At 31.4% G+C, this 21757-nt stretch overlaps 3 protein-coding genes across 7 annotated transcripts; 2 read left to right on the forward strand and 1 right to left on the reverse strand.

The window, feature by feature from the left end:
- The first annotated feature begins 2102 nt into the window (after positions 1 to 2102).
- LOC101491051 (E3 ubiquitin-protein ligase RKP) lies at positions 2103 to 12829 on the forward strand. 3 transcript variants are annotated; one of them, XM_004502804.4, is made up of 11 exons: positions 2103 to 2459; positions 2930 to 4517; positions 5465 to 6280; positions 7192 to 7352; positions 8649 to 8787; positions 9109 to 9192; positions 9841 to 10122; positions 10217 to 10348; positions 10598 to 10797; positions 11054 to 11258; positions 11796 to 12829. In XM_004502804.4, exons 2-11 carry the CDS (start codon positions 3033 to 3035, stop codon positions 12093 to 12095), a joined length of 3804 nt encoding a protein of 1267 aa, XP_004502861.1. In that variant the 5' UTR covers positions 2103 to 2459; positions 2930 to 3032; the 3' UTR covers positions 12096 to 12829. The 3 variants fall into 3 exon arrangements, with proteins under 3 accessions (XP_004502861.1, XP_073225084.1, XP_027190334.1); XM_073368983.1 differs by having other exon boundaries at positions 2934 to 4517; XM_027334533.2 differs by having other exon boundaries at positions 2103 to 2444.
- A 598-nt stretch (positions 12830 to 13427) lies between these two features.
- LOC101491367 (uncharacterized) lies at positions 13428 to 14812 on the forward strand. Of its 2 annotated transcripts, none has more exons than XM_004502805.4 (5): positions 13428 to 13778; positions 13867 to 13917; positions 14011 to 14144; positions 14335 to 14438; positions 14525 to 14812. In XM_004502805.4, exons 1-5 carry the CDS (start codon positions 13530 to 13532, stop codon positions 14710 to 14712), a joined length of 726 nt encoding a protein of 241 aa, XP_004502862.1. In that variant the 5' UTR covers positions 13428 to 13529; the 3' UTR covers positions 14713 to 14812. The 2 variants fall into 2 exon arrangements, with proteins under 2 accessions (XP_004502862.1, XP_012571996.1); XM_012716542.3 differs by having other exon boundaries at positions 13460 to 13778; positions 14536 to 14812.
- A 3697-nt stretch (positions 14813 to 18509) lies between these two features.
- Positions 18510 to 21652, reverse strand: LOC101491685 (uncharacterized). 2 transcript variants are annotated; one of them, XM_012716543.3, is made up of 2 exons: positions 21043 to 21652; positions 18510 to 18797 (listed from the first exon to the last, which is right to left on the reverse strand). In XM_012716543.3, exons 1-2 carry the CDS (start codon positions 21484 to 21486, stop codon positions 18585 to 18587), a joined length of 657 nt encoding a protein of 218 aa, XP_012571997.1. In that variant the 5' UTR covers positions 21487 to 21652; the 3' UTR covers positions 18510 to 18584. The 2 variants fall into 2 exon arrangements, with proteins under 2 accessions (XP_012571997.1, XP_004502863.1); XM_004502806.4 differs by having other exon boundaries at positions 18510 to 18794; positions 21043 to 21631.
- Between the last annotated feature and the right edge of the window lie 105 nt (positions 21653 to 21757).

The raw sequence follows: 21757 nt of genomic DNA on the forward strand, positions 1-21757 counted from the left end.
AATCAAATAATTTAGAACGAGCAAAAGACATAAATTTTCTATAGAATATTCATTGGATTTTATAAAGAACAATGACTGGGGTGTAGAAAATTGATCAAAATTATTTTTCCCCTTTACTACTCTCTTAGAGTAATCGATTCGAGTACTTGTGTTTGAACTTTTCTTCCTTTTCCATTTTAGTTTATTTCCTATTATTCGTAAATTGATTATGTACCATTAGTATCTATTATTATTATTATTATTATTATTATTATTATTATTATTATTATTATTATTATTATTAGAAAGTTATTAATGAAAGAAAAATAGACAAAAATAAAAATCATGTTGAATAATAAGAGAATAATAAAATAAATTATGTCAAATGATATATAAAATTTATATAACCAATGAAACACAACTAATTAATATAATTAACTAACTATTGTATTTAATTTATATAATTAATTAACTAATGTATTTTAATAGCTGTACTATTTAATTCCTAAATTAAGTAAATATTTCATCCATGATGCCATATTTACATTGCATAAGTAGTGATACACTTACATAGATACCTTTGACAGATAAATTAATTAAGCTGGATTTGATTGAGTTCAAGGAAAAAGACACTCTCTAACCATAATTTATTTTAGCTAAAACAAACTTTTTTAAGAAAGCTAAAAAAACCTTATACACAATATGTTTGGTTTGATAAAATAATTGTTTACAGCTACTATTATTTTAAAAAAAAATTAGTTCAAGGAAAAAGACACTCTCTAACCATAATTTATTTTAGCTAAAACAAATTTTTTTAAGAAAGCTAAAAAAACCTTATACACAATATGTTTGGTTTGATAAAATAATTGTTTACAGCTACTATTATTTTAAAAAAAATTTAGTTCAAGGAAAAAGACACTCTCTAACCATAATTTATTTTAGCTAAAACAAATTTTTTTAAGAAAGCTAAAAAAACCTTATACATAATATGTTTGGTTTGATAAAATAATTGTTTACAGCTACTATTATTTTAAAAATTTATATAGGAATAAATTAAAAGAACTATTTTATTCTTGTTTTCAACAAAAATTGGATTGCAAAAACGTTACAATAGATCAAAACATCACAACAAAGTTAGTATCTCATAGTCCAACAGATATTTGCAGCAATTCAACAAATATTTTGATTAGTTTTTAACTTTATCTTTTATTGATGGACTCTTTATTTTTTTATTTTTAATTGAGTTGTAACAAGTAAAGTTGAATCAATTTGCTTGTTTGTTTGTTTTTTTTTTTTTACTTTTAAACTATAATATTGTTAATACAACAATAAATGGGTATGCATGTTGTAATTTCACAATTCATTTTTTTTTTCAAATTTACTAATGAAAAGATAAATTACTTAAGAACCTAATACAAAATATTACTATTAGATTAAAGAAACAAAGCAAAAAAAAGGAGATAAGAGATATATTTTTAATTGAAAAAACATATTCATAAGGAATTGACTACCGTCACCGATTATTACTCTATAGTTTTCACAATGAATATCACTTATTTATTTTATTTTTTGAAAATAAATGTTATTTACAATTTTCAATATAACTTTGATTTATTATTTTCTATAATAATATTTCGTAATTACTATATACATAGTTTTTAAAATATTATTATATTTTACATAAATATTAATAAAAAGTTAATTAATAATTAAAATTGATAATTTAATAAAAATAATTTATTTTTTTCTTTTTAATTATTATATTTTTTTAAGATATTTACAAAAATCTTTATTCTTACGAGACAGAGGAAATAGATTTAAACTATCTGATTAAAATATATGATTGAGATTTTAAATTAAAAATTTGGACATAAAATATCAACCGCTTGATCTTAATTAGACTGCTTGGATATACTTGATAAAGTCCCCCCAAGTGCACTAAATCTCGGTCCTTTGCAAGAAGAGTATTTGACCCATGAAGAACACTGTCCACCACTGCGATTTCTAGAACGGGTGGCCCCTAACGTCCCAGTAGCCAGTACTACAGTACAACACGTCACGTCAGCATCCTAGTCACCAACCCAACCGGTTCATTTAAGCCACTTTTCGACACGTGTCAGTCACAATTCCATTCGTTAGGGTTAGAGTCAGCGCGAACGGGGTTTCAGCGTCTGGTCCGTTGGCTTTGCTTTTGTGCTCCCCCAAACTTTTTGGTGAAAAACAAAAACTATTACCGAACAATAAACAGATTCGTTTTTCGTTATTTATTTTTATTTTTAATTATAAAAACACACACAAAAATAAAAGAAGATCAAATACGACTTCTCCATTGGAAAATTCGACGTTCTCTTTCTCTCTTATTGTTGTTGTTACAGTGTTACTGTCACGAATAATTGGAAATGGAATCGAATCAAAAACAATGGAGCTTGCAAAACCCTAGCTTCCTTCCGCCGCCTTTAACCACAGTATGAAACTTATCTGTAAGTATATATTATTTTATATTAATTAATTAATTAATAATATCACTTCTAAAGCTTTTTCATTTTATTGCGACGCTAATGCTTATTGGTTCAATTTCTCTGTTATTTTCAATTTCAAATATTTTTTAAATTTGTCGCTGTCATCAAATCTTCAATCCTCCATATAATTTCCTCTTGTTATGTTTTGTTTGTTTAAATTCCGGGAAAGCTGATATAGATATTTTTTTAATTACATTTTCTTATTATTTTTGGAATTTTCGTGAAATTCTTGTGATTTGTTATCTTTGTAAGATATGACCAGGCAACAAGTAGAGATTTATATCTTGTTTGTGTTTGAATTTCTGTTCATTCTTGTTAACTTTTAGCATATTTTAATTTTAAGCTTTTTTATTGATTCATCTTTTGCTGTTGTGCGTTCATAATAGTAATCGTAATTTTGTTTTTAACATGGATCACTGATATCTTGCTAGCAAGAACAATTGAGTTTGCAACGGTTGAGGGGAATTTGAAATTGGAGAAGCTTTCAGCTGGATTGTGGATAGTTGAGGGATAGTGTTTTGCGTGTGTTCACAAATGGGTGAAGATAGCCCACGCGTTGGAGGGTTTTCAGCTGGTTTGGCTGTCATATTGAGTGGTGAGGACAGTAAGAAAAAATTGCCGAAAACTCGGCTTCTTTCTTGCTGTGATGATTTGGGTGAACAGTCTGTGGAGAGAACCCTTGAATACGTGTTTGGTCTCCCCAATAGATCACTCAATTCATTGGACGGTCCAGTTGACAGCAGTTTTATTCGTTCTGTCATCAGGAATGTTTTTTCAAGATATAATGCAAATTCGGGTGATTCGAATAGTGTAAATGATGATATGATATGTAGACCAGATGTTGTAGGCTTAGAAGAATCCAGCATATGCGGTGATATTAAAATCATCAAGCCACCTTTTGTTGTAGAGAGCTTGGCAATGTTCAGTAGTGCCAGGGCTAATACTTGTGTTTGGAAAGGAAAATGGATGTATGAAGTTATGTTAGAAACATCTGGCATTCAGCAACTTGGTTGGGCTACTCTTTCCTGCCCTTTCACTGACCATAAAGGCGTTGGCGATGCCGAGGATTCATATGCCTATGATGGGAGACGTGTTAGCAAGTGGAACACGGAAGCTGAGACATACGGTCAGTCATGGGTTGTTGGTGATGTCATCGGGTGTTGCATAGATTTGGAACGAGATGAAATAATATTCTACAGGAATGGCATTTCGCTTGGGATGGCATTCCGAGGAATTCGAAAAATGGGTCCTGGTTTTGGTTATCATCCGGCAATCTCTCTCTCCCAGGGTGAAAGATGTGAATTGAACTTTGGAGCTCGACCCTTCAAGTACCCAATTGAAGGCTATCTTCCTCTTCAGACTCCTTCCTCTAAGAGCTACTTTGTCACGCGATTGCTACAGTGCTGGTCAAGATTGTTAGGCATGCATTCAGTGGAACGAGCTGAGCATTCTTTAGCTCAGAAATTGAGAAGAGTAAAGAAGTTTGTTTCATTGGAGGAAATTTTTCGTCCTGTCTCTTATTCTATATGTGAGGAATTATTCTCTGTACTTGAAGAAGATGTTCGACACACAGAGTACATAGTTTGGGGTCCATTCTTGTCCTTCATGTTTGAAGTTTTTGAATTGCATGCACCCCATGACTATTCAAGCTTGGATAAAGTAGTTGAAGTACTGCTACAATTTCAAGGATCACATGTGCTGTTTGAAAACCTCATAAATGCCCTTTCATGCGGTTGTAAAATGGCACCATTAGTATTAACTGAATGTCCTTACTCTGGATCATATTCTTACCTTGCACTGGCATGTTATCTACTGAGAAGAGAGGAACTTATGCTGCTTTGGTGGAAATCACCATATTTTGAATTTTCGTTTGAAGGTTTTCTGTCGCAAAAAATTCCAAATAAGCAGGATCTTGACTCCATGATACCCACTGTTTGGTGGCCTGGTTCATGTGAAGATGCATGTTGTGAAGGTAACATGATGTTGGCAACAACAGCTTTGTCTGAGTCAATGAGCATGGTATATTCTTTTTCTCAGTGACCTAGCTGCATTTTTAGTTATTATAACTGAGTTGATTTTGTTTGTTGCTATTTTAAACTTTGAAGATTCATAAAGAAAACAAATCCGATAAGATTTTGAATATGACAATCAAATTTACCGATGGCATTATTATGGTTGATAGAGTAGGACAGTGGTAGTATTAACAGGAAAATGCTTTTAAAGTTAATATAAAGAGTAACATGTAGTTTATTCTTCTTTTATTGTACCTTGATGTTTTTTTTTTCCACGACACGTCTTTACTCAGTTTATATTGCTTCTTGTTACTGTCAATCCTATGATGGTTAATGGATGTAGTGGCTAAGCCTTGTCTTTCCATGTTCTAAGATCACATTAACAATGCTGGTATCTGCATTTTATGCATAAAGCTTAATGAAAATTAGGGAAACTAGGACAAGTTTACCATTGAATATGATGTCGAACTTATTAACTTAACACAACCTTTTGACCTAATCAAGTGATCTAATTAGTGTTCAGGGAATTATGTTATTCCTTATGATATAAGGTTGAGCAAAATGAATCTTCACTTTTCATTTGGTTGTTATTCTTGTTCATTATGAAGTTACTTTCACTTTCATTTCATAATATTTTTCTCCATTAAAATTCCATGTGATCATAGAATGAGATCAAGGATTCAGATTTAGGGGTTATGGTAAACATTATGCCCTTGGAATTTTCTACAAATTAAAAGAAATTTTTTCCGTTTGCCAAATACTTCCTCCCATCATATAGATATTTTTCCCATTATTTAACAAGGTAGTAGAAATAATCAGGTTGTTTCTTTGAATTTTATTTTATTATGTGCATTTTTTTCTTATTTGAGGGCAATGTTCTGCAAACTATTTTGATCTCGGGTGCTTCTTTCATCGTTTCCTTAAATTTTCTGAGTATACCTCTTCCACTTGTAGATTGAGGAGAAGCATCGGGACCTCTGTCGCTTAGTTATACAATTTATACCCCCTACGACACCTCCCCAATTACCTGGAGCAGTATTTAGGACATTTTTACAAAACCTTCGACTGAAGAACAGAGGGGCCGAAAGGAATGTCCCACCACCTGGTGTTTCTAGCAATTCCGTTCTTGTTTCAACTTATACAGTTGTGCTCCATTTTCTATCTGAAGGATTTGCCTTGGGTGATATCTGTGGCTGGTTAAAGAGCTGCAAATCAGATGTTGGTTTCCTTCACAGAGGTGGTCAACAAAGTTTTCCCATACACTTGTTTCTAAAGGATGATCCTCATAGAACTGATATTTCCAGGCTTGGGGGATCCTATACCCATTTATCAAAGCTACACTCTGCAATTGCTCATGAAAGGGACGTCGTTCAATGGGACGAAGGTTGCATGGATAATGAAGAAATCAGAGTGACACATTCAACCAGGCAGAAGCCCTGCTGTTGTTCTAGTTATGATTCTGAATTTTCAAGAAACTTGAAGGTTCCAGCTAAATACCTGGCCAAAGGGTCTCGGGGCCACTGTAGCTCCATTCCAGAAAGACCTGCTCATGTTGCAGCTGAATGCAGTGATGGGAGTTTGAATGACGAGATAACAGATAAACCCAGTTCCAGTGATCAATCTGAACCCGAGTATGGTTACCGCCAAGTGCACCATATGAAATCTGTACCAAAGGATAATAATTTGTCTACAGCTACACTACAAGAAGAAGAGCTGCTTGATGCTTTGTTGTGGCTGTATCAAGTTGGTCTTGCCCCAAATTTTAAGCAGGTGACATATTGTTGGCAAAATTTATTGTTATATACCCCTCTGGTTCTATATTTTAGAGTTGTTGAATAAAAGGTGTATATATCTGTCCGTGAATCCAGAATAATTAGTTTCACTGTGCTAAGGCTAATTTAATTTTAAGGTCAATACCCATACAAATTATTTAGGACTTTGAAAAAAAAATTTGTCCCAAATTAATCAAAATGAAACATGCATCTGAAGTCTTAGCTCCAATTAAATTACATTGACCTCCCTCTGGGTTTGCTTAAATTACACTCACCTTATTTAGAAATGTCTGACTTTTCTTTCCTTTGTCTTTGGTTTTTCACCTGCATGGAGTGGTATAAATGGAAAGAGTTTAAATGGGATAGCTGTTTGATTAGAATTCGTAGCAGAAGAGGTCAGTCAGTGTATTTTCTGAAACAAAAGGGGGGGATAGTGAAATTCATGATCCTGCAGGGGCAGATGAATAATATACTCATTATTTTTGTATAACTATTATCTTTATAACTTCAGTATTGCAAATGGGATGAGAAATGATGCCTAGGCATGTGCTGTAAAAAACATTTTCTTTCTAAAATAAGCTGGGAGGAAGGAAATCAATACTCACATTTTATTGAACATGATTTGCATGACATAGTTTTCATCTAAAGGAGGAATTTTATGAAAAATGATGGTACAAAAGTTATTTGTTAGTAATAGTGTAAATTCAATTTTTCTTTCCATTGGTGTCAATCAATCCTAACCTAGTGGTAAGATAATATTTCTCTGGTGCTTATGACTTATACTATGCTCATTCTCATTTTGGCTGATGTGGTTTTTGAAATTTCCAATCAGGTAGATTTTGAATATCATTGAAATTATACAGAAAAGATGGAATAGAGATAAGAATGCTATTCTTTCCGTTTTTGCAGGCATCGTACTATATGACTCATCAGGCACAATCGATCTCCCTCTTGGAGGAAACTGATAAGCAAATAAGAGAACGAGCTTGTGGTGAAAAATTGAAGCATTTGAAAGAAGCTCGTAATGAGTATAGAGAAGAGGTTATTGATTGTGTTAGGCATTGCGCTTGGTAAGATAACCATATGAAGTAGCTTTTAAGCTAATTTTACCTTGTTTATTCTTTCCCTTGTAGGTTTTTACTTTTCAAGTACCTTTTCTACTTCTATCTAATGGTATTAGATTGAAATTTTATTTAGTATTGGTTAAAGCAAAGTGATATGCAATTTGATACATAGTTTGATTGTGTTCTTACTTTTGATTTTAAAATTTTTGGGGGTACACATTCAGGGTACAGTTGACAAGAAGCTCTCTGTTTGATTAACTTAAAAGTCTGTCAAACCACTTCATTTCTGTTTATTGGGCCCTAAGAATACTGAGATGAATTATTTCCAATAATGATAAAGATGGTTTTTGAAGATTAGAAAAATGGTTCATACTTTTAAAACAGAAAGAGCTTGCTTTCAAAAAAATTTGTATCTGTTTTGTCGTTACATATATGTTTATTCTTGTTGTACCGAAGGTTTAAAGATATATTCCCTTTTCAGCAAAAAAAAAAAGGTTCAAAGACTCAAAATAACCTGTGTCAGCTCTTGTGCTATCGGTTTGATGTTTACTCTTTTTATTACATGCTTTTGAGTTGTAATTGTTGTGCTCTGAGATCTACATTTTAGATGATTTTGTTAATTATTAATGAATTATTATTATTATTGTTATTTATTATTTATTATTATTATTATTATTATTATTATTATTATTATTATTATTATTATTATTATTATTATTATTATTAGTTTATTACTATTATATACTTGTATACCTGTGAGCCTGTGACTTCAGAACTTTTGCAACTTATTCAGCTTCTCAGGTATCATTATCGGTTTGATGTTTACTCTTTTTATTACATGCTTTTGAGTTGTAATTGTTGTGCTCTGAGATCTACATTTTAGATGATTTTGTTAATTATTAATGAATTATTATTATTATTGTTATTTATTATTTATTATTATTATTATTATTATTATTATTATTATTATTATTATTATTATTATTAGTTTATTACTATTATATACTTGTATACCTGTGAGCCTGTGACTTCAGAACTTTTGCAACTTATTCAGCTTCTCAGGTATCATCACTGTTTACTGTTTATATATACCTCTCTTTCATATGAGGTCAACATGATAAAAGTTTAAGACTTTGTATTATAATATATTTCAGTGTGTTGTTCCAGTCTGAGTTTTGTGCGCTGTTCAATCTCAATACTAGCATCCTTGAAAAGCCTAGCAATCAAAATTTTTTGACCTTGAAATACATATTTTTTTTCCTTATTGTGTGTTTCTTTATGGGGCCACTACTTGCTTTACAGGTACCGTATTTCTCTGTTATCTCGATGGAAGCAGCGAGGAATGTATGCAATGTGCATGTGGGTTGTCCAGTTGCTACTGGCTCTTAGCAATATGGATTCAGTGTTTATCTTCACCCCTGAATATTATCTGGAAGCTTTGGTAAATAAGCATAATCTACCGGTCTAAATTTAACAGCAGTTTTGATTCATTCACCAACAGAGAAGACAGATACTTTCTTTTTTGGCTTTGCTGTTACTTATCCATCATAAATTTTAGAGTAACTATCTGACGCATTATGCAGAGACTGGGCGAGAGAGGGTCATGATATAAAAGCATAAATTTTGATTGGGAATCACGCATATTTAGTCCAACTCATTAATTTGCTTTAGTGCATATTGATTTATCCATTCCAATTTTTCCCAGCATTTCTTAGCACTATAGGAAAAAATCTCATCGCTTTAACATTTGACCTTCATACAGGTTGATTGCTTTCATGTGTTGCGGAAAAGTGATCCTCCATTTGTTCCGTCCACAATTTTGATCAAGCGTGGACTTGCTTCATTTGTAGGTTCCACCATTTCAGTTTCGGTTTCTTCATTTTTCAACTTTTATATTTGACTTATTTGTTGTTGTTTTTTTGAGGAAATATATTTGACGTGTTGCTGAGTAAATGTATACTTGATATCTATTTATGGATTTTGGTGAATGAGATTTGAATCTAAAGGACTGAGGAATTTTTCATGCCATTCATATATATATATATATATATATATATATTTTAGGTCTCATATGGTGTCTTCTAACATAGCTCTGCATCTACAAATATTTATAAACCATAACGTGTACTATGTTTCAACACCATGGCCTTATGCAAGAGCTTACTGTTTGTTCCTTCCATTACTTGCATTGCATTGTCTTGCTGCTACTGCTTTATGTAATTCTTTGTTAAGGGCATCCTAAGTTGCTGGACTAGTTTTTGCTGATAAGTCTTATCAGTTTTGGAAGAAGTTACGAAGCCAAATTTTTGTTCAAGAGCAGATGTTATGCATGCCATGGTGTTCAAATTTACCATCTTACAAGTTACATATGAATATTACAAAATAATCTGTCATTTGTGGCGCAACATGCCTGATTTTGTAAACTTGCCTTAGCAAGGTTGTTGAGTGTTTCTAGCATCGGTTCTAAGTTATGCTTGGATATCATTTTCACCAGGTCACTTTTGTAGTTACTCATTTCAATGATCCAAGGATATCAAGTGCAGATCTTAGGGATCTTCTTCTCCAGTCTATATCTGTCCTAGTGCAGTACAGGGAATATTTGGCAGTTTTTGAAAGCAATGTAGCAGCCAACCAGAGGCTGCCAAAAGCTTTATTAGCAGCATTTGATAACAGATCTTGGATCCCGGTGACAAACATACTCCTGCGATTATGCAAGGGTTCTGGTTTTAGTTTTTCAAAAAATGGGGAATCATCTTCATCATCAATTCTTTTCCACGTATGTAACAACCAATTTTGCTACTGATTAATATTTGCTTGGGTTGATTTCTCACCTGAGAGGTTTTTCCCCTTTGACTCTTGATGCAATGCAGCGATTGCTGAAAGAAGCTTGCGTAAATGATGAAGGATTGTTTTCATCTTTTCTAAACCGTCTATTTAATACACTTAGCTGGACCATGACAGAATTTTCAGTTTCTGTTCGAGAAATGCAAGAGAAGTACCAGGTATGAGCATCCTTTTCTGTCCTTTATTGGATTTGGTTTGCTTTCTGTCTTCTTATTCTGGTGGCTTTAAGTTAGAGTTCTGTAGCTGAGTCTAACTTGTAGTTTGGTTTGGATGACATCTTGCACAGATACAATTGAATGTTTTTATGAACATAATGGTTGCTGGTCAAATTTAGAGTATAATGTGACCATTTTGATTTATCTGCGTAGTTCTTTCCATTATTTATACTCCATATACTTATTTCACAGGTAATAGAGTTTCAACAAAGGAAATGTGGTGTCATATTTGATCTTTCATGTAATCTTGCAAGGATTTTAGAGTTCTGCACTCATGAGATTCCTCAAGCATTTCTGTCTGGACCAGAAACAAACCTAAGGAGGTTAACTGAGTTGGTTGTATTTATCTTGAATCACATTACTTCTTCAGCTGATGCTGAATTCTTTGAATTGTAAGTTCCAAACCTGTGACTTAAACTCGAGTTTATAGACCAGAAGTGATTTTTTGGTCATTTTTTCAAAGTATTGTTTATCCATCTGCAATATATGGATATTGCTTCTTGAGAGACTGAAAGACCAGCCTTATTATCTTAATAAATAACCCCAAAAATTGTCTCGTTGAGAATTTGATACCATGTGTGTTTGTTGAAAATAGTTTCCATCAATGGGTTTTTTGAGTGGTTGCCTTTCTTTTTTATTCCATTTCAGGTCCCTTAGACGGCATAACCAATCTTCAGAGAAAGTAAATCGAGGCATGATATTGGCACCTCTTGTAGGGATCATCTTAAATTTATTGGATGCTACTAAGTTGGAAGAATACCAAGAGAACAATGATCTTGTGGATGTTTTTCTAAGCATGGACTGTCCAGATACTGTTCTTTATGGATTCCAATGTCTTGTGGATTATAACTGGGTTAGTTGTTGTCACCTTCTATGTACTAGATTCCTAAGTATTTTGAATGCCTTTGTATTTAGAACACCTTAGTTGATGCAAAATTTCAAATGGTCTAATTTGCTTACTTCAATTTTGAACTCGGCGCTACCTAATACTACATACTAAATTGCTAATAAACTCGGCCTGTAATGTTCAATATTCATACCAAAACATCTCCAAGGAGATATTAGTTCTGACTTCTGAGAATACTGGGATGTACATTATGAATCATATTGATCTTTATATGGTACAAATTCCTCCCATATTTGTGGACTTGTGTTATAATAGTATTAAACATGGATACCTTGTTTCTTCTATAAATTTCACCATATCAACATGAATTTAGCAATTTGAACATTTCATGAATAATTTCAAATGATTATTCTTCCCTGTTCAAGTCTGAATTCCAGTTTCTGTGATCCTCAAAGATTTAAATTTAATACTAGTTTGTTGAAGTGAGGTTTTTACTGTGAAAACTAATCGTGTTTATCATCACATTCCTCTTTTATTTTCCAGGATGGATCTTGCCGGGGGGGAGTATATGTTGCAAAATACAAGCAGCTAGAAAATTTTGTGACCCTCCTCGCTTGCCGCACTATGTCTGAACATGATGAAGTGGACAGTGTTGGAGATACAGACTTTGATGATAGCTTGTGCTGCATATGTTACGCGTGTGAAGCTGATGCCCGGATTGCACCTTGTTCGCATAGGTCTTGCTATGGCTGTATAACTAGGCATCTTTTAAACTGCCAAAGATGTTTCTTTTGCAATGCTACAGTTACAGATGTTAGCAGAATTGATGAGAAAACGGGATAAGGAGCTTCTATATCGTGGTTTGCTTGGTTCCTGTTTGAGAAGAGTTGGTCACTAAAAGATTTATTATTTGCCTATCTATGAACTTCATATTTGAGAAACGACAAGACATGGAGAGGAAAGTAGAACAAGGGAAAAAGTAATGAAAAAGAGAGGGAGGCTGGGAGAGAGGGTAGTGGGGTAGGTATTAATCTGTTCGAGGTGGTTAAGTTATTCATATGGGCTAGGAAGGTGCCTTCGGTGAATCAAGAATTTTGTAGGCTATGTAATGTTAGAGGGTATCATGTTGTAAATATGCGATGTAAATGGCAAGCAAAATCTTTATAGTTTCTCTTTCAGCAAGACAACTTTGCACTTTTCGCTAGAGTGGCCAACATCAAACTACGCAGTAGTACAAATATTAGATGCATGCAGGGGTTTGATTTTTGGATGTCTGGTACATTTATCATCGAAAACATTTGACTTGACAAATGCGATGTGAGCAATAACAGTATGTACTAATTTAAGTTAGTAGGGGTAGCACATTAAAAATGATATGTAGTTGTAATTGTTAAGAAAGAATGCTTTCCAAGCCAGAATAGGTGTATGCAGTAGTAAGTTGTGGGTATGACTGGCCTAGAATTTGCTTAGTAACGCCTTTAATACAATGCATTTTCATTGAATTCTGGGAATGTTGTAGATGCAGTAAGGCACATTATTCTTTTGTACTGATAATAATAACATTTATTTTTTATTTATCTGTAGAGGAAGAAAAGTAAAAGTTTATCTTGTTGAATTGAATGGAAAATGAAAAAGAAAGGTAGAGAAAACTTATGAGGCCGTTAAAAAGATTGTTTTTAACATAACCATCAGAAAATGCATTTTATTTATGATGGTTATCATGCATTTTTGTATGATGAAAGAAAAGTGTTTGAAGTTAACGATTTATCTTTAACATAATTCATAACAATTTATGATGCAATTGCTTTTACTAGTGAGATAAGGGATTTGATTTTACCATTGTGACTAGTTTTAAGTTTAATGGACAAATATGTCAATGTAAAATAGTTTTACATTGACATTCAATAAAAATGATCTATTTTTTCATTTTATATGATAAGAGTGGAGAGAAGTGAGTTAATGTAGTGGAATCCATGAATTCTATTTAATGTCAGTGTAAAAATATTAAAATTGTTTTACATTGACATTACATTATTTGTCTGGATTGACTTGTGGAGACTGTGTTATGGGTTTTTTATTCAGAAGATTGGGTGGAGAGAAGAACCATCTATTTTCTCGTTTCAGTGGGCCACGTTAATGCATAAACCCAGGCCCAACAGCGAACTGGTCTGGGTTGTTCCGGTTGATTAGGTTCGGAGATTGCGAGACAAAAAATCCGCTCGCAATGTGTTATTGGCCCGTGTCACTGTATCAATCACGCATCACAATACAACAGAGATGCTTACCTCTCTGCGATTTCAACCTTCAAAACCACCCATTGCTCTGAGCTTCAACAATCCTTTCGCTGCCACCAACACACACTCCCAACGTAATCTCTCTTTTACAAAACGCCTTCCCCTTCCCCAACCCCTCTGTTCACCTCAACAATCGCATTACATCTCCACCATTGGATCTTCATCGCTTCAACTCTCTCAATGGAACCTCACCCAACGCCACTTCACTCTTCTCCAAGCATTAGCCGTCGTGGTATCCCCTCTCTCTCTCAAAATCTATTTCCGTTATTGAATTCTTAAATTTCTCAATGATTAATTTTAGGTTTTTTTGTTGTCTGCAGACAGCAATATCTACGACGTGGTTGTTTTGTTCTGCAATTCCCACGCTTCTGGTTTGTGTTTCTGGAAAGCCTTGTTTGTTAGTAAAATGAATTGATTCTGAAATAGATTAATTAAAAATCTGATATAGTGAAAAATGTGTGAAGGCTTTCAAGAGAGCAGCAGAATCACTTGAGAAGCTTATGGATACAACAAGAGAGGAACTTCCTGATACAATGGCTGCTATTCGATTATCCGGCATGGAAATCAGTGACTTAACCACCGAACTCAGTGATATTGGGTTGCTATTTTTCTCATATTTTTTTTATATATATATCGTTAGTTGCTAAAATATCTTCACATATGTTTATATGATTTAAGAGATAGGTAGAAACTAGTTTTATACCAACATCTAATAGTAGTTAATTTTAAAATATGGTTTCCTCGACGATGCATCTTCATTAAACTTTTGAAGTATTTCTGTGATGCAGGCAAGAGATTACCCAAGGTGTTAAAGGCTCTACTCGCGCGGTTCATTTAGCGGAACAGAGGCTTCGTCGCTTAACCAATATGCCTCCTCCTCCTCCTTCTTCAGGTTACTTACTAATTATGAGTGTGTTAGGTTTCTATAGTTTGAGTTTGTAGAAGGGTCAAACAATGTTCTTCATTTGTTTATATTAGCTTCCTTGCAGGGAACGGAATCCAGCCACCAAAGTGAACCTCATTCGGGTCCAATTGCGGTCGCAAGAACTGCAAGGGGCGTTAGAGAGGGTATTGTCAAGGGTCGTGCTATGTTGAAGATGTTTTTCTCCCTTGCTCAATTTTCAGGTTTTGCTCTCAACTTTATCACTGGACGTGGAAAAAGGTAGACACATGAGAAAATTGCTATTTTTTCATTGTATTTGTAAGCAGCATCAACGTTCTCTAATCCATTGATATATATGATGATGATCTTCTGTTTTTCATGGATGTTTTGGTTGCAATAGATATATAACCTTTAGGTGATGCTATAGGGTCTAGTGTAATCAATAATGTGTTTAAACCTTGAAGGAACAACAGATTCAGTGCATTTTGAACTCTACATAACCTTAATACTTGCATTTGTTGTTCCCAACTCTTGTACTCTAAACAACTTGTTTGTAAAATATAAGATGGAAAATTTTAGTTATGCAATTATGATTAAAATAGCTTTCAATGTTGTGCTTTCATCTATCTACCGATCAATGGACATGTTTATTCATTTATTTTTGTAGATATAGAACTTTGTTTATCTAAGCTGAAGTTGATAAAATGCCCTGAAATAAAGCCAGATACGACTCTTGTGTTTACCTTTCTTTGCTCAATGTAGTTAGTTAGCCATTTACTTCTCTGACCATAATCTTGACAACTCACTGCTTCGTAGTGACAAATACATCACCGAATGACCGATCATTAAACCATCAGACTGATCATTGTTTGACCCATTATGCACATGTCTAACAATTTATGAATGTACTAAAATTAAAATAAAATAAAAAGCTTTCATGTTTGTCATGATATAAGGAACATGATATCTAACTACAACATTAAAACATTAGATGAGAATAAGATATAAAAAAACCTTCGTGTTTGTCCCAATAATAAAAGGAAATGATAATGCACAGTACAACTACATGAAACGGTGTACAAGGAAAAAAAAGAAAAAAAAAAGTCTCAAATGCTGTTTCAAGTCTCTGATTCCATTCTCCATATTCGCTGCAACTGAAATTAAGCACATGTATTATATTAAATTATAAAAGCAAGCACGTTAATATTATATTATAAAACAAGTTATAATAAGCTTAGAGAGTGTTGTATAAATTCGTGGAAGTTTCAAGAGGAGGAAACATTGATTTGGGCTCCACGCCCTGCGCTTAAACGAGGTTTTGGTGGCCTTTTGAAGGCCCTTGAAATTATGGATGATGTTATTTCACCACCATCATTGTCAAGACGATATTGAATTTTTTCAGCTGTTGGATCAAGACCAAGGCATTTGGAGAAAGCTTTCATCACTTGTTCTATGAAATGGCATGCCGATTCTCTTTCTCTCTGTATCCTTTCCATAATTCTTTCTCTTAATATGATTTTCGATTTCGCTAGTTGTGTAGTTAAGTGTGTAGCTATGTGGCTATATAACAAGCCATTTTGCATTTTGAAGATGTCCCAGCAAGCGACACCTGCCACACTGTGTATATGTGTTTAATTGTTTAGCTGTATAAGATTTTCGGTAAAGTAAGTACATTCATTACTAACATAGATGCATTGTACTTGTAAAAGAACAAGTAATTTCTTTTTTTAAGAAAAAGGAACAAGTAAATTTCTTTTAATAGGCAAAAGAAATAACAGATTTACTTATAAGAAAAGAGAGTAAAACTTAGGCTTCGTAAGAATATTTTTAAAGGAATAGTGTAAAATAGAATATATAGAACAAAATACATAATATATTTCTTTGTTCGAGAATTTCACGATGAAACGAAATAAATTTCTCATTTTATTATTTAGAAAATGAATAAAATAAAATAAATTATTTTTTATTCTATTTTTACTCATTTGTGTATTAAAACAAATTATTTTTAGTATTATATTTGAAAGTGGTGTAATTAATATTTGACTTTAGATATTGTAGATTTAAAGTCATCTTAAACATTTTGAATATTTTGTTTTAATAGTAAAAATTAGATTTTTAATAAAAAAATACTAAAAATTTAAAAAAAAATTATTTAAATTGTATATAACATCAATAACATAAAAAAAATTATAATAATATCAATAATATTGAAAATCTGATTATATATTTTTTTTTTATTCTTCTTTTCGATGAAAAAAATTAGACATTTTTTCCCCAAAAATCTGATTTTATTTCTAAATGTGTCTTTTCTAATTCCTATATTGAATGGTAAACTTTTATCTCATAATAAAATTTTGACTTAATTGTAGTTTTAGGTCCTTTATTATTACTAATTTACATAAATGGTCCTTCTATTTTAAAAATTGACAGTTTTTAAATTATGTGACATACAATTCTATGATATAAGAACCATTTAGATGCATTAAGAGTCGACAGTTTTGGTCATTCCTTTATTTTTGACTTAAAAAAGGCATAATTGACATATTTCTAATGATGTGACATACAATTCTATGATATAGAACCATCTAGTTGCATTAATTATTCGTGTCATTAATTAAATTAAAAATATAAAAAAATTATGAAGTTGAAAGCTAAATTTTTACTGCGTTTTATTTTAATTTTATTGGTGTTAATCATTTTACATATCATATGTCACATTATTTAAAACACCTCACATCATCGTTTTTTAGTTAAAAAATTAGAAGGAGAGATCAAAACGATAAATAAAAGGACCAATTTTATAAATTAATAAAAATAAAAGAACTAAAATTATAATTAAACTTATAATTTTTTTTATTTCGTATATGTATTATTAGTCAGCACATGTCCATCATCAGTCTTGAACGTGACTTTAATGTATTTTTGTATATAAAAGAGATAAAATATGATTAAACTATGTAGGAAAATATGAGAGATAAAATCACTCTATCTTTTCTTTACTAGAGAAATACATATTACTTTTTTCAGTTAAGAAAGAGGAGAGAAGCAGTTCTAGTCCTAGAGGCTTACAAGTTAAAATTACATCCGTGCTCTTATTAATTATCATTATTATCGTTGAGAAAAAAGGATCTCATATGAATGTTTTTTTGTTACTATTCTTACTTCATTTCTAATTGCTTGATCTTTTGTTTTTCATTATCATTTTTGGTTTTTTTTACTTGGTAATTAAAATGAAAGTACAATAAATTAAGTAATTTAATTAATTAAAATAAAGAATTGCATTAATTAACTTATATTTTTATTTGATAATTAAATTATTTTAACAACAACTTTATTGCCAATTAATAGAATCATTCGATTTTTCTTTGCTCTATTTCTATTTTTTTTCTCTTACGCCAATTAATATGTCATATTTCATTTTTCTTATCTATTTTTTCTTCACAACTTCACTCAACAATCACACCTTAAAAGTGGAGGATCTCTATTCAAATATAACGTAGACAAAATATGAATAAAATCTAATTAATGAGACACAAACAAGTAGTAGATTATATTGGTGTGGCTGTTCATTTCTATGCCCATATTGGATGGCTGTGCCAGTCCCAAACTATTGAAGACACAAACCATCTCTATCAACAGCTAATGTTGGACATTAGGACATTACATAAAGGGCGGTGTCTTAATCAGTTAATCATCATGAATATTCAATAGAGACCAATGGTAGGTACATTTATTACAAATAAAAATGTGGGTCGGTGTGACGGTGTCTATATATCACATCACGCCTAATCAGCAGGCATTTGGTTTTATATACAATCATTTTAATTTTTTATTAAATTGTTACCTTTTTTGTGCAAAATTAGATGAGAAACAGGGAAATTAACATTTCCATTTTTGAAATATACAAATATTTTAGAAATAATAAAATAAAACGATATAGCTACCGATCATTATTATTACTGAAAAAGTGCTAAATTGTGTATTATTATTATTTTATGAAATAAGCCATTCCAAAAAAATTATCATATGAAATAAGCATTTTTTCGTAAGCAAAGATATAAAATCGATAAAGCAACGGTGTAAAATGACAACCTTTCTTCTTTTTCTTTTTTTTTATTCCACAAATGATATCGAACAATAACATAATTTTGGTACTCAACTTTCTTTTCTTTTTCTACGTTTTCGATTTGACGACGAATCAAACGTGGAATCAAGGCCAAAACATTTGAGAAATGCAATTGTGGCTAATTGGAAATAATGGCAAGGGTGGAAATTCAATGTTGAAGACTCCCCCTCCATAATCTCTTCGCCTCTCAAGCTTGAACATGTTCCTATCTCTCCTTTAATAGTTAGGTTCTCTTCACCCTGCTAAAACACTCAATGTATTAATTCACCTGCCTCCAATTATAATGCTCAAATCTTTTAATTTTATTAAAAAATGAAATTGAATGAAGATTTTCGTATCATCGTCTTTTAAAATTTATATAATGACTAAGTACTTACAATCACTTTCTAATCTCAGATTTAAAGTGTTGTTGAACAACATAAATCAACATTGTTTTGTAATTTCAATCGTCATTCAACATAATTTGGTATTGCTGAAGTGAATAATATATGACAATTTCTATCGTACATTATCAGTACATTTAATCTTTAAATTAATAGTTAAAGATTTTTAAAAAAATTATTTTTATTATTCAAAAAGCAAAATAAAATTTATTTTTTCTAAATTTCTATTACTTATAAAAAATATAATTTAAAAATAATGTACTAAAATCGAGAAGGTAGCATAGAAACTCCCATAATAATTTAAAAAAATGGAATATCTCAATCATTAATAAAAACTCAAGCAAATAAATAAATAAAAAAGATGATTTTTTATGATTAATTATATTTCTTTTTTTCTTTTTAAATTTTAATTTAACTGACAAAATATTAAAATTATTAAATTAAATATCATATTTTTATTTAAATCTAAAATCTTACGGTATGCGTGAGTTAATGTATTTTTTATAATTCCATCTATAGACAAAAATGATTCTTATTTTTTTCTTCCAAAAGTGAATGACACATTTTGGAAAAGCCGACTTCTATTTAAAATTGTTCTTTATTAACAAAAATCCAATTGGAAGTAATAAATATAGCTTGTCAAAATGTTTCTGTTTTTTATTCAGAAATAAGAATCCAAAGGGATAGCTGAATGTTTATCAATTTCTGTTGGATTTATTAGTTTAACAAATGAGGTTGATTTTAAGTATATTGGGTTGGATGGATTGGAGTTAGACATATATGCATATATGGCTCCCAATGGTGCAAACACTATACGTGCAAGAGAATAAGCCTAAGTTTCTTAACTTTCTAAAATGGGTGGATTGGTACTGCTAAATTGGTCATATATATTTTTCTTTGTCTTCTTATATGCTAACTGCAAAACAGTTAGAATCTCATCCTTCTTTTCTCTTATTATTGGAAACATTTTTTCCGGACAAGACACCCATTTGTTTCTTTTCCATAAAATAAAGTACCTCGCCAAGGATTCTAAAAACTATCAAATTTGTCAACAAAAAAAAAATGGTAGAAGAAATTCTATTCTTACAGATAAATAATCATTTTACTCATTAAAAGTGTGGGGGTTTTGTCTATGTGATTTTTTATTTGGTCAAAAATTCATATTAGTTTTTAAATTATTATAATATTAATCAATTTAATATGTGGTATTGTAATTGTGTTGAATACTATTTTGTTAAGAAATTGTATTTTTTAAAGACTTTTATAATAATAAATTGTATCTTCATAATTTTTTTATAACTTTAGAATGAATTGAGTTTTTATCTGAATATCTTATACTTTCTAAGACTATAATGGTAGTTTGTCATTTTATAAAAAAACAATTAAAGAATGTGCTTTATTTAATAAATAAATAAATTAAAAAAATATTGATTTAACTACATTATTTAAATGTGTCTATTAATTATGTTTTACGTCTAGAAAAGAAAACAAAATTATACTAGGAGTTTATTCTTCATTGTCATTTTTTTTCTTTATTAACTATTGATCCTATTTTAGTAGGGATTATACATGAATAAATGACACTTTTAATGAATTTTCGCTTCTTAAAAAAATATATAAAATAAATAAATAAATAAATAACTTGGTATCTCTTCACACAGCCTTAAGTTTGTGAAACAGCTAATTAATAATAGTATCTTCAAAAGACACAGAAACAAAAGAATACAAAAAGCAAAAAAGCTATGTGGAGCCAAATACATGGAATTCTTGGAGTATAGGTTATGGATATATAAACACACATTTTTTACTCATCTACCAAATCAGACACTTAACCACAATTTTGAATAAAATTTACTATCATTAATAAATTGTAATTAATGACGTTGAGTACACGATTGATTAATCAATTGCGACATCTTGATACTACATTGGCACCTTCTACCAAAAATAATCAATCATAAATTTTTTTAGGCATAATTGATTAATCCTATTTCTAAATTGAGTTAACCATTTAATTTGTTGTGAAATTTGGGTGACATAACATTTGTGATAAAATTTGATCCCAATTAAAATAGTAAAGAAAAAGTGGGTAAGACAAATTTACCTGCGAAATCTGTTGTTGAAAGTAAGTTGAAACAGGGGCAGTTGAATGATGGTTTGTTATCAGTGGTTTGTCAATCTGTTGAATCTCATCGAAAAAGAAGCCTTTAGCGGTGGTGGATGCAATTTCCGGGAACATGTGGGTGGCGGTGGTGGCGTCACGGTGGTCGGAATCTAAGACAGTGAAGAAATAAAAGAGTGCAAGGAGGAGAAAGAGGATTATTAATTGAATCCAAATCAACCATGGAATTCTATAGCTCTCTACTCTTAGTTCGTCCAGCATGTTAATTTGTGCACATGTGATTTGAATTTGATTATTATGATAAGAAAAAATTATGAAGGGAGAGAAAAGTTGTGTGTGGTTTTGGGGAGAGAGGATAGGAAAAGTTTTAGTGTGGTGGAGTTGAAGATGTACGTTAAGCCCAAAATTAGGAAAAAGAATTCTCATAAACTATAGATTAAGTTAAAATGACACACAGAAACTTGGTCACGCGTCTCTAAACGCGTTGTTTGCAATTTGCAACACTATTTTTTTTTTTTCAACATCTTCTCAAAGAAAATGATCCCTTCACATGCGTTTACTTGCGATCGAAATCGGTGTCCCGCTGCTGACGGTGACGTTAAAGCAACTTTTATTTTTTGTACGAAGAAACATGAAAAACCTGAAAACAACTTAAGAGTAGGGATGATAAAATGTTAAGTAGTTCGTGAGGGTTTAT

This window comes from Cicer arietinum, chromosome 5, assembly GCF_000331145.2.
Source record: "Cicer arietinum cultivar CDC Frontier isolate Library 1 chromosome 5, Cicar.CDCFrontier_v2.0, whole genome shotgun sequence".
Lineage (NCBI taxonomy): Eukaryota > Viridiplantae > Streptophyta > Magnoliopsida > Fabales > Fabaceae > Cicer > Cicer arietinum.